At 36.3% G+C, this 13,988-nt stretch overlaps 1 protein-coding gene across 4 annotated transcripts in view; it reads right to left on the reverse strand.

Moving 5' to 3' along the window:
* ZRANB1 (zinc finger RANBP2-type containing 1) overlaps window positions 1-13,988 on the reverse strand; it is a 58,624-nt gene that overhangs the window by 26,724 nt on the left and 17,912 nt on the right. For 2 of the 4 annotated variants that reach the window (XM_041743236.1, XM_041743237.1), the window contains exons 2-3: window positions 12,188-12,364; window positions 10,060-10,910 (exon numbers count right to left, since the gene is read on the reverse strand). In XM_041743236.1, coding sequence (XP_041599170.1) covers window positions 10,060-10,910; window positions 12,188-12,228 — 892 coding nt within the window. In that variant the 5' untranslated portion in view covers window positions 12,229-12,364. Of the gene's footprint in view, window positions 1-8,679; window positions 8,785-10,059; window positions 10,911-12,187; window positions 12,365-13,988 lie in introns of those variants that run through there. The other 2 variants (XM_041743239.1, XM_041743240.1) reach the window with 2 other exon arrangements.

Genomic DNA, 13,988 nt, shown 5'->3' on the forward strand with positions numbered 1-13,988 from the left:
CTCTTGTTTAGGGATACAGAGTTCAGTCCTGTAACACAAAAAAAGCTGTAGAGACGGGTAGTTGCGTGATGGCTCCACAATAATACGAATGTACTTAATGCCGCTGAACTAAATGCTTAAAAATTGTTATGATGAGGGTACCTGGGTGGCTCAATGGTTGAGCATCTGCCTTTAATTCAGGTCGTGATCCCAGGGTCCTGGGATCAAGTTCTGCTTCTCCCTCTGCCTATGTCTCTGCCTCTCTCTCTCTCTCTGTGTCTCTCATGAGTAAATAAAATCTTAAAAAAAAAAATTTGTTAGAATGGCTACGGGCGTCTGGATGGTGCAGTCAGTTAAGTGTCCAACTCTTGATTTTGGCTCAGGTTGTCATCTCAGTGTCCCAAGACTGAGCCCCATGTAGGGCTCCATGCTTAGTGGGGAGTCAGCTTGAGATTCTCTCTCCTTCTCCCTACCCCTCCCACTTGTGCCCTCTCTAAATAAATAAATAATAAATCTTTTTTTTAAATGGCTCAGATGGCAGGTTTTGTCACATGTATTTTACCACAATTAAACTTTAAAAAAAAAACAATGATACAAGGAGACATTCAGATATATCAGAGGTGCTGCTTCAAACAATATCACCTACATAGTATTTCTACCTCCCCCCAGATAAATGTTTTAATTTAATCTAATAATTTCCAAATTGAGTATCATTCTGTGAAAAAATTGTCAGGACTCTGAAAATGTTTATCTCATGAAAGAATAAATAAAAAACCCAAATCAAAAACCATCTGAGGCACTGTTTAGATAAGAGGGGCCTAAAGAGAGAACAGTAATAGATAAAATGCACAATCTGTGATTGAATGGAGTTGGAGCAACTGCTATTAGTGAAACTGAATATGGATTTTCTGGATATTAAATTTGAATTGAATATTAAATTTTCTGGATAAGCATATTATGTAGTTACACAGGGAAAATGTCTTTGTTTTAGAACATACATGCTGAACTACTTAGAAGCAAAATGTCATGACATCTGCAATTACCTCTCAAATGGTTCAGGAAAAACAGAAAGACAAATAGGGAGAGAGCAAATGTGGTCAAGTATTAACAACTGGAAAATCTAGGTTAAAGGCATATAATATAGTTATACTTGTAACTTTTCTGCAGGTTTTGAAATTTCTCAGAATAAAAGGCTGATGGGGGGGAAAGCTGTGTCTGCACAGCAGGACTGGGAGTGAAAAGAAGAAAAACTACTGTTTTTCATTACAAACTCTTCCCTCTCTACTGCCTGATTTTTTTTATCATGTGCACAGTTTAATAAATGCTTTAAAGTTGTTTTATGATAAACAGTAAAGTTCATTGGAGTGTAAACTTTTTATATTTAATATTTAATATAAAATATTTAATATTTAAACAGTACATTTGGATTTCCTAACTCAATAGGTACATTTAATATAAGTCTTTTTAAAAATGAAAGCCTTTACTAAATCAGTGATGCGTATTCAAATGCCAGTACCATAGAATCAAAAATCACCTGATGTACTCCCTTTCTTAGCATAAGGAGGCACATTATTAGTTGGCAGGTCAGTGTAATCAATCATGTCTAAAAGGCAGGAATTGCGTGTCAGACCAAAGGCAACTAGAAGTATGCCACAGGGGCTCTATTTCTGCTGTTCCCACCCACTTGCCTTAACGGACAGACTCATTCCTGGAGGCTTCTTTCTCATTCCGGTATCAGGAAGCACTTTCCATAGCCAGAATGAACTGGCCAAGGGGAAAAAAGTATGTGCACGTTCCCTACTGATTAGAATCTTTGACACTGCTGAGAATTATCACAATTTTCTTAAAAATCATAACAAAATTTTATTTTATATCCAGAGTGCCAAACACAAGAGAAAATCCTTAGAAACAAGAAAAACAAAACAAAAGCTATCTAAAGATAATACTCCATTCGCAGTGCTAAAAATAATTCTATTACCTATAATATCAACTACCTTGGATAGGAAGGAGATCCACAAGTCAGAAGGAGTATGGAGTGAAAAGACACCTCAGTTTTGATAGCTACACACACGCCCACATAAGAGTATCAGAGAGAGTTAACCAAGGACATACAAGGCATTGTCTGCACTCTAGCAGCTTACTTTCCTTTTATGGATGCAGTTCTGCAGGAGTCTGCATGTATTTTGGATTCTATTAAAAGCTTTTAATAGAATATTTTAACAAACCATTTTTATTTTTTTCTGTTTTTTAAAAATGTGATGGTTTAAAAAAAAAAAAATGTGATGGTTTTATATGTCAGAGACTATTAAGACCCAAGACCTTTTCTCAAGTTCTACCTGTATTATGGGGGGGGGGGGGGGGGGGGGGGAGCAAAGTATTAAGGGAAAAAGGACAATAAATCAAAAGAGTATCTTTCAGTTTAAACAGTCTGATACCAATACAAAATCAAGTTCAGACTCAAACAAAATGGTTCATTAGCATCCAGGAATAAATCCAGCCCTTAAAAAATAACCATAACCTAAATCTATCAGAACAATGAACAATTTCATTAGCTCCCTAACTCCCAGAAGATGATCTCTAAAAATTAAATATTAAAACAAAGATCTGCTACTGGGCTAACAAATCAGAAGTGAAGATGGCCACATTTTTTCCACAGGGCAAAAAAAAAAAAAATAAATAAATAAATAAATAAATATGGAAAATAGATTGTCCAAACAGCTGTGGTATTCAAACCGAAAATAGGCAAACACATGAAAAGCAAAGAGAATACTACAGAAATGTCACACTAAAAATCATACGAGTACAAACAATTTAACCTAACCATGGAATGCCCAGCTCAGCAATCAGTTTCATCTAGGCATATTTATTTGGAAAAAAGGCAGGACTAAAAACATTAATATCCATAGGCATCAAACATTATTCAAAAGTTCCTGTAACAGTCACTCCTTTCAAACAGAGAGCAAAAACCAAAAACCCCCGCTGTGAATAAGAAATATATATTTGAGGGATCCCTGGGTGGCGCAGCGGTTTGGCGCCTGCTTTTGGCCCAGGGCGTGATCCTGGAGACCCGGGATCGGGTCCCACGTCGGGCTCCCGGTGCATGGAGCCTGCTTCTCCCTCTGCCTGTGTCTCTGCCTCTCTCTCTCTCTTTGTGACTATCATAAATAAATTTAAAAAAAAAAAAATTGTTTAAAAAAAAAAAAAAGAAATATATATTTGATCTTCATCTACTGTTCCTGGCACATAATTGCTAAAATCCTTGTAATTTCCTAAGTAAGATCCCTAGGGGCATCTTTTGTTACAATATTTAGTTTTGTTCCCAGTTCCTGAAATAGCTCTAGAGAGATAAAGGGGAAAACGAATCTTTTGTTATTCATAAAACAAGTCCCTTTCTCCACTTCAGAGTTTATGTTAATGAGGTGACTTCAGGAAAACCCCTAAGGATGGGGGCTGGTTGCCAAGGGAACCAACCTTGGGATTAGAGGGTTGGCATTTTCAGTCCCATCCCACTCCCACCTCCTGGGAGAGAGGAGGAGCCGGAGGATGAGTTAATCACCTGTGGCCAATGATTTGATCGACCTTACCTGTGGAATTAAGCCTCTGTTAAAAAAAAAAAAAGAAAAAAAAAAAAATCCCTGAACTACAGGGGGTGGAGAGCTTCCAGGCTGGTGAACGGATCGGGGTGCTGGGAGAGTGGTAGAGGACAGAAAGACACGGAAAGCCCCTTCCCTTACCCTTTGCATCGCTTCCATCTAGTTCCAAAAAAGTTCCTCTAGGCTTCAAAAAAGGTTTGAAGCCTTTTTTAATAACCATCTAGTAAATAAAAGGTTTTCCTGAGTTCTGTGAGCAATTGTACCTAATTAACTGAACCCCAGCCAGGGTCATGGAAACTCATGATATGTAACCAGTTGATCAGAAGCACAGGTGACACCTGGACTTGCTATCTGTAACAAACAAACAAACAAACAAACAAGCTGTTTGTATTAATTTCCTATTGCTGCTCTAACAACTCACTACAAACATCTTGGCTTAAAATAATTCAAATTTTTTATACTCACCAAGGTGTGCTCCTTGGGGAGGGCCTGGGAGAGCCTTGCCTTTTCCAGCGTATAGAGGCCGCCAGCATTCCTCAGCTCATGGCCCTGCATCACTAAGACCTCTGCTGCTCCACTGTCATGTCTCCATTTGTGACACACATTCTCCTGTCTCTCTCTTGTTTATAAGGACCCTTATGATTGTTAGACCCACCTGGATAACAGGAGGGCATCTCTCCATCTGAAGGTCCCTTAACTGCATTTGCAAGACCCTTTTTACCATGGAAAGTAGCATATTTATATACTCTAGGGATTAGAATTTAAACATCTTTGGGGGCCAGAATGTATTACTCTGCTGGCTACACTATTTCAATCAGTCATGTAAATCAGAAAAGGCTGGGGCGGTGGGGGTGGGGGTTGGGGTGGTGGAGGTTGTAGCAAAAGCAAGCATTAGCAGGCAACCAAAAAATACAACTTTAGACACTAGCTCCTCTCACTAACAGTGTGTTTTGCAAGGTATTTCATGTTTTGTGTCTTCAGGTAAGTCATCAATAAGGTATCTCCGTGCAGCAAATTAATTTTTAAAGCTAAAGAACACCAAACTAGAAAAGAGAAACCTCCTCCGTTTCTTTCCTTACAAAATAATTTATATGCCAAATTTCCTCTAAAGTTAAAAGGTCAGCCACAAAGATCATAATAAACGGGTAAAACTGCCATTGTGTCTTCTGTCAAGGATTTCCTTTTCTGTTTTGTTCTGATGTGGTACTTTTCTTGGTATACACCACTTTATCATCATTCTAGTTCAGATTACTATCCTCTCTCAAAAACTAATAATATAGGACTTTTTTTCCGGTGAAGTTAATGTAATTTCGTTTGGATTATTGTACAACACTCACTTGACCAGACACACTATATCTCAAAACTAAATAATTTTAAAATCACCATAAGAAAAAAAGTCACCATAGAACATTACATTTCGGAACACATTGATTTTTCCAGAAAAAGAAAAACACTAACACAACCTTAATAGTTAACTTCCTTGAGAAGAACCATCCATATCTATAATTCTTAATAATGATACCAAAATAAACTGAGTATTTTAAAAGGTAAAAGACTATACCTCACTAACTTCTGTCAAAATGAAAAAAGTATTAGTGAAAGCAAACAAACACATTGACATGTTTACCTCCATACAAGTCCATAGGTATTTTGCAGTTGCGTCTGGTGCTCCAGAGTAGCTATGTAGGACACAGTACACAGGCAAGGAGCCAAAATGCAGTTGGCATCAGTGCAGAAAATAACAGCCACAAATACTGATTTTCAACATGTTATGAGAAAAGGGGAAATATTCGAGCAAGCAGAAGAACTACCTTTGCAGACAACTTGAAAGAAAAAGTCAACACTAACGTGTTTTCTGTATTTTAAGAATCATGTAAGATTTTTAACACATCAAAATTTTGCTCAGGAATACCCCAGACTACAATCCTCATGCTGCCATTTCAGCATGCTCACTGATGAGGAATTCTGATTTAGTCCATAAGTCAGTGATTCTCAATAAGGGACACCAGCACATGCTGCAGGTCACCCCAAAGCCTGGGAGCAACGGAGACATTACTGATGCACACATTTCTCTGTGCCACCGCCATGGGGCAACTGAATACTTTCAGCCTAAAAATCTAGTTTCAACATGTACTCGTTATACAAGCTTGATTCTTCTTCCCTTATACTTTCAACACTACTCTGGACCCCCGATCTCAAATCTTTCCCATCTTCATTAGCAGGGTCACTGGACAAGCTAAACATAAGAAAGATGCAGCTGTTGTTGAAGACATGAGACAAAATGCCAAACTGCAACAGATTCAATAATAATATAAAATATTCAAGTAAAAATTTTATTTGCTTTAGGACTTCAGGAATAGCAAACACAGGATTTTTTTCTTTATATCATATATTCACCAAACTGTCAAATATTCATCACTGAAGGCAAGAAGAGAAATATAAGGTAAAGAAATCTGACTTCAGACTTTTCATATCCATACACTGCCTAGTGATAAACTGAGGTGTGCCTCTTCCAAGACTATACTGTACCAACTTCCTATCTTTTCCTTACAAGGAGAAATCAACTTGGCTCCCATTAGCTCAAGCCCTGGGTAGTTTGTAAAATAAAAAAACAGAAGCTAGGAAGAAAGTAAAAAATCCAGAAATTCAGAAAAGGAGCATAAAGACCAATTTGTCCAGATCCCAGTTTCCACAAGGGCTTATTTGTTGAATAATTTAACAAATGCCTGGATGCCTGCTATGTATCAGGCACTGTTTTAGGTACTAGGATATAGCTCTGATGGAGACAAAACTCGTGACTTTCATGAAGCTTAAATTTTAAGAAAAAAGGAGACAAAGTGGAAAGTGACAACGGTCGTGAAGAAAATTAAAACTGGGGGATGGGGTAAGAACAGGGCTGAAATTATAGATAATAGCAGTCAGGGAGGCCTCACAGAGAAGGTAACAATTGAGAAAAAGAACTTAAGCAACTAAATGAGCTAATCCTGCAATCTAGAGAATGAGTAATCCAGGCAGAGGAAACAGCACATTCAAAGGTTTGAGGCTTATGTGTAGAGAAGAAAGGTGGCCAGAGTAGCTACAGTGAATGAGTGAAGTTGAGAGCAACAGATAGGTGGGGAGGGGGGAATTTGTAAGGTGGGGAGGAAGACAGAAAAGTATAGGACACAGCTGTGGGAGGCCTAGAGAGTCTCTGAGGGACTCTAGCTTTTACTCTAAGCAACAAAGACAATCACTGAAGAGTTCTGAGCAGTTTCACAAGAGTACCTCCTACTTGGAGAACAGTTTGTAAAAGACGACAAGGACAGAGAGGATCATGGTTTGGACCAGTGTAGTGAGAAGTGGTCAGATTCTGCATATTATTTCAAAGGTAAGCCAGGAAGATTTGCCAACAAGTAGGAAAGGAGTAAGAGAAAAAAGGAAAATCAACGATGACCAAGGCTTTGGGCACAGCCAGTGGAAGGATAAACCTGCCATCAAGGGAGAGGGGGACTGTGAAAGAATAGGTTTGAGAGAGAGATCAGTACAGTTTCAGCATCACTAAGTTGTAAAGAAGCTGGAAATATTAGCCATTCAAGGGAAGATGTGGCGTACACAACTAGATATACAAAGTCCAGAGTTCGGGAATACAAAAAGTTATCACTACAGATTTAATATGGGATTCTTATGTGACCCTGAATTTTTTTTTTCCAGTGGATCAACATGGGTCACAAATTTAAACGTTCTTCTAAAGGGCAACCAATTCAATACAATAGCAGAACTAAAATGGTATGTTAGGTAGGTGCCTATTCTCTAGGGACATTATCTATCCAACAGGAAAGGCAGTCTATGATTAGCACCAACATGACCTCCCAGAAATACCTGGCACCAAACTGCAGACATTCCAGAGACAACTGCACATTTAAATTCACACCTCTGCCTTTACCATCCCAGTTCCCACCCCCAAATTCCACTTTCACTGATGTCAGGCTTTGGCACTGCTGTCCCCAATGTCCACTCACCACATAAGATAATAATAATGACTTAGGTGAAACTTATACCCAACAGTCATGTAAAAAAGAAACTTGCTCAATACTCTTGGCACTTCAATTTACTTTTGACTTAACAACTGAATCTTCCTCATTCCTATTTTAACAATCTACAAAACTGGCTAGACTTTGAGACTTTTTCCAATTTCAAAGGGAGGGATGATTTTTTTTAGTATATATGCTACCAAAGGGACCACAGAGATGATTTTCTTAAGTGCCTAACATGGACAAACCATAATATGTCATATCTGATGAAATTTGGAGAACATAAAGCAAGCAGAAATAAAGGGAAGTAAAGATTAATTTTCAGTACATGTGGTCTTCTGTTTATTAACCCAATACAAGGTAAACAACAAAAATAAGTTTCACACATATTTCAGTGATGTTTACAAGTTAGGATAGGACTACCCAATAAAAACATGGCCATAATTTTTGGTACAACAGTTCAGAACCATACTGTATGGTGAAGTAAAAAATATTTGTTGATAGGAAAAACAGAATGCACATTACCAAGAACTAAATACAATTAATATTTGGCCCTAAGAACCTAAAAACCCTGGAATGGGTGGGAATAGGGACTTAATGACAAAGAAACTGTTTGTTAAATAAAACAAGATCAAATACAACAGTGGTTCTGCTGGCAGGAGTTTTGTTTCACCCTTAAAATGAACTCACAGCCAGCAAAATGCAAAGAGGTACAAGGATGGTTATCCCAAAAGAAGTAAGGTCATGTGGAAAGAAAAAGCAGCAACAAAATGAGTAGTCGGGAAAGCAAGAAATAACAGCCAAAAAGACAGAGTTCTATTGATCTTCTAATTTGTGTGTTTCAAGAAAAACTATTTCAAAGCAGAAGTTCTTATCCTGAGATCTACAATCTTGAAGAAACTATGAACCTCCGATTTCTAAAGGATTCTATGATCCCAACAGAGGTTAATAGTTGTCTCAATGTATTTTATCTACAAACTTACCTGTACTGTATAATATGACCTTGTACTAAATGTATGCATAATGCATTACCACCTGCAAAAATGATTCTTTAAGAGTTTCCAAAAGGCATCCAGGTAACTTAAAGACAATCACACCTAGATACAAAGGGTCACGTATGAATCCATTTATATGGACTATCCAGAATAGCGAAGTCAGAAAGCAGCCATGACGGTCAGAGACAGTATGACCTTTTGTATCTCCTTAAAAAACAAAACAAAAAAAAAAAAAGGAAAATTATATTATAAAGGGTACCCCAATTTGAAGAAGAAAAAAAAAAATCAATGGGATGAAATGGGACAACACAGCCTAAAATGGCTCAGTGCACTCTCATCCCTAGTCCTCAGGATAGAAGAAAATTGGAGCTCAGAGTTACTAAGTGCCTACTGTGTTTTGGTGTTCAGAAGGATTTACCTTCTGGGACAAAACTGAAATTAAAAAGTCAGATTTCTTGAAATCTACACTTAGGACCTACAGGCTCGAACAGTTTTGTCTTCTATGTTCTTAGAGCTATATTCAGGAGGTTAAACAAAAGAAATTTTAAATGGGAAAAAAAATCACATAAAGCTAAGCTATATCTAAAGCTTAGCTATTGTTCCACACAATATTTAACTTGAATAGTCACTCCAATAATCCTCTACAAAAATTTTCTTTACAAAACAGACTATCAAAGTACGCACCCCACCCAAATTTAAATCATAAAATTCAAAAAGCTAATCTACTCAAAAAGAAAAGAAAAAGCACAGAGTGTCCAATAACTGCTTTTGTGAATTACATCACCAATATTTAACTCACAAGGTCAGTAACTAGAGAAAACCCTGCTCTCACAAGTCCTGGTCCTTCTACAGGTCTGAGGCAATAACTGGGACCAATATTCAGAATTTCCTTAGGAAGTGCTAAAAATCACAAAATACACAAATCATAATTTGAACTGTGGAATTGAGCGAGGTATGTGAAATTAGTTTCATAAAATTTGCAAATATTTACTACATGACATTCATGTTAAATTAACATCAGTATTTTCAAGGTCAATATTATGGTTCTTCAACTTCTTGGAGTCACATTTTTGTGATATTTTTAACATCTGACTAAAGCTTCTATCATCACAAGATGCTCACACTGTTTACAAACACTCTGAAGCAGCAGCTGGTGTTCCTCAGTCACATCTTGTTATAATAAATAGAGTAGCAGTTTTAAACTCCAGGTATGTATTTCTTCCACTGATGTGTAAAAAACTTTGCTTTAACTTAAAAAGCTTTTCTCCCTAATGATGGGAAGACACACAATGAAACAGAGGCAATTTAGGACAAAGTTATTATAACAAGATCACAAATACAGAGATTCTTATGCACGCATAGTGGGAGTACAGCTATCATGCTGAATGACCTAAATGCTAAGTAATATAAATCCTAATAGTATCTTTCATATCATTTTTAATATCTTTTCCCATCCCATTCAAAAAAAATGCAGAAACTTACCCACACAAGCATTGAGGAATAGCCAATCAGTCTTTTTCATCCTGTTTTTAATTTGCTTTAGTTTTTTAAAGTCCACTTCAAGTTCCTCCTTGCTGCCAACAGCACCAGCCAATTCAATCCTCTGAAAATCCATTTTCATTTCAGAGTCCCGTTTCGTAGTAGGAGGTGATCTTCTTTGGCTATTCCCACTGCTGCAGCTTCCCCTCCACCGAGCTCGGTCTTGCTCATTTATTATTGAAGAAGCCTCTTCAGTCTCTGCCAACTCTATTGCTTCAATATTATTAGGTCTGGGATGATCACAAACAACACATTTTTTAGCCTTGGCCCAGTTTTCATACGTGCAAATAGAACAAGTCCAATGCTGGGTCCTTGTGTTCGGTTTATTTCTATCATTGTATTCCTCACAAGGATCAACAGAAAAAGCAACTGGTCTGGAACCAGATCCTGAGGATTGAGGAGATTCTGTGGGACTCCTGGTCCTACGCTGGGATAAGCACTGGGTACATCTGATTGCTCTTGGCCAGTTCAAATAGGTGCACATGTGGCATGACCATTTATTTGCATTTTCCATGCTGTAAGAAGACTTAACCCTGGGTCTTGCACTAGAGTCTGGACATATCAAAGGACTACTTCCTCCTTCGGTGCTAGAAGGATCCCAATCTCTACCAACATCACTTGAACCGCTTTTAAATGGATCTTCTGTGATAATTGTTCCACTTGGTCTTTGGGCACGACACATAGTACACTTGATCGCAGATGGCCAGTTTTCATACGTACAATATTCACAAGCCCACTTAATTCCACGTTCTGACATTGTGCTCTTCTTGAAGTGAGTTATGTCAGGCAGGGAGCTATAAATAATTAGGACATGGTTATTAAAACAATAACTACATAATTTCATCTCTGAAAATGTGCCCCAAAACAAAACTACCCTTCAACTTATAAAATAGAAATCTCTCAAAAGAAGCCTGAAAAATTTAACAATGAAGTATCCTTGTTTTTCCAATTTCCATTAGAGACACCAGAGATAAGTCCCAAGGAAAAATCTTAGACCTTGGGATTTAATGATATTGTACTTTAGAATGCAAAAGAGATAAGCAGAAGATAAAAGATTTGTTCTAAAAGGGAAGCAAGTTAAAAAAGAAGCTACTAATAGAAATGCTTAATTTAAGCCAGGTCATCATCATCAATTTAGAAAAGTAATCAATAGTTAAGATTCAAAGAGAAGGGAAAGAACACAAAAACCAAATAAACACATAACAATTCTCAAATTATGAACATAACACTATCTATGATAGCACAGATTCTTATGCTATCTAGGTACAGTATCATTATGTTTGATTCACTGAAGAATTCAGAAGATCAAACAAATTCTAACATTTTGCTAAGAAAGAAAAAAAAGCAGCTTAAAAATGCTACTTATCCACTGCTCTTAAAAGCACAGGCAGAAAAGAAAAATGTTGAAGAGTAATCCTTACAATCATAAAAGTAACACTATGAAATACTGCACCCTCAAAATCTAGTTCTGTCTGGAGCACAAAAAGATAAAAACTGTGTATCACCTATTAGGACAATAAAATCGACGGAACGTCCCTAAGATAATTACTAGCATATACTCAGTCCAGTAGAATTTTGAATATTCATACTCAAAATATTCAATATTTAAAATATACTAAAAATTCAATTCATACTGAAAATATATTCAACTATTTAAAAGCTTCCTAGACTGGGCTTACTACTAACACTACACTAAAATGAAGACTTCATGATTTAATGCCAACTTAATCTATGAAGTAACTTCCACAGAAAACTTAATAATGATTTTTCTTTTAATGGCTGACACTAAAGCCAGACTCTTCATTTTCTTAAATCCCTCAACTAAATATCATCCTGCCACCTATTTTTAGCCAGAAAAGTGAAAAATCCTAGGCAGAGTAACAGAAGCTTTTGCCTCTCTTTCTCAGGGATTTTTCCTGACCTGAAAAGCTCAAGCTTTCATTTTGTTAAGTGCATTATTGTGTCTCTGTTTGCCAAGTCCTCACCCATTTACAGTGTGAACTCCATTAAGAGGACAAATTCACTACAAGAAAGGCTATAATTTAATAGCTAAAATAAAAATCACACTTACTAAGGTTTTAGTTTCCATGCTATAACCTCCACCTTGCACATGGTTAGAATAAAAGTAAGGTTTTATAAATCAGACCAAAGACAAGATTCAGTCTTCATGCTGGCTCAGATTCTGACTTCCTCAGGAGACACTGGCAAAGCGTGCTAAGTGGTTCTGTCTGACTGTGAATAGCTAGTCCTGTAAAGGAAACCAAAACTGAGTTTCACTTGAAGCCTGCTACTTTATCCAGAAGTATTTATTATAAAAAAAAAAAAAGCCTTTATTTTAATCTTACTCATTTCTTTTAATAATGGATTATTGTATTAAGCATTTTATTTTTCATGTATTAAGCATTTTAATTTAATAAATCAAATTAATTTAGCAAAAAAATCAGCTGATTGAGCTAGTCAAATTAGACATGAGAAAGACATTTTTCTCTAAAGTCTTAAACGTGCATGTATGTGCACTAATGGTATGGTTAATATTAACTTAGTAGTGCTAAGTCAGTTCCTGCCCGTATTACTTACTATTGAAGAAAGATGATGAAAACCAAGTAAGCAGAAAAAGCAAAAAATAAATATTGCTTTTATTTAGCCTGAATTCTTTTTCTCCTTCAGCAACTCTATTTTTTCCTTAACCCAGGTTATTTATATTCATATTGCTTAGATTTTTAAATTTAGCTTGTACACAGTGATACACACACTCTAACACCGTCCAAAAGTGTGAAGAGCAAGGAACTATAATCTTAAGCATCCATAAAATGGGACAATCGAATTTAATGGCAATTTTCATATTCACCAGGCAGTTTCTTCCTTTAGTTTCTCAAGAATGAAATATAAATAAGTTGTTCATGCTACTGGAAAATAACATGATCAAGTAGAAACTTATCATGAAAAGAACAAACGACATAATGAATATATATCCAAGGCTACCAGAAGTAATTTCCATATGTCATTTAAAATATTCACATTCAAAATTTCAGGCTTGCTTTAGTAAGTCTTACTTTGATATGCTCATAGGCTCAACTAAACAGCTTGTGACCTTACATTACATTAGCTAATCTTCATGGAACTAATGTGCCAGCACAACATATTTAAATGTCCGCATCTGACAAAAAAAATAAAACAAAAAACTGCCATAAAATAGTCATTGTCATATATGCCTGGTAAATAGCCTCTCTCTTCAAAAATCCAGGTAACTAAACAATACCAAAACCATCCTCCAAAAGTTTTAAGGTAAGTACATGATATTAAATAATGATGTATATACAGTATCAACTCTACAGGAAATTGAGACTTTGTAGAAATACCACTTTTTAAGTAAATGAAAACAAACTCATTGGAGAGGATTACCTGAGAGAGTCATTTGTACATGTTGTAATCAGTAAATGAAATGGAAGAGTAAAGATTACTTTGGCTCAACTACATGATTTTGCATTACTGAGATGAAATTAACACTAAGTACACTTACTTTTTCTTCCAGATGTCAAAAATCCCCCCCAAAATAAAATTATTTTTAATAGCAATCAGCTCTGAGAGTTAATATTGTACAGTGAAATAAAACTGTTGCTAAATATCTTTTAAGTTAACGTATAATCATATACCCAAGTAAATCTAATTTACAAGTCTAATTTTACATGTAACACAGATTTCCAAATTCTATCCAATGAATCATACTTCAATTAATTGGTACAATAAGAAGCAAAAATAAAATCTGCACAATCTGGACTCTCTTTAAGGAGAAACAGATACAACTTCTACTTTCCAAACAAATATTCCTTGATTCGAATGCAATACCAGCAGTTTCCATTCTGTGGACCAAA

The sequence above is a fragment of the Vulpes lagopus genome, chromosome 2 (genome assembly GCF_018345385.1).
Source record: "Vulpes lagopus strain Blue_001 chromosome 2, ASM1834538v1, whole genome shotgun sequence".
NCBI classification, from domain to species: domain Eukaryota; kingdom Metazoa; phylum Chordata; class Mammalia; order Carnivora; family Canidae; genus Vulpes; species Vulpes lagopus.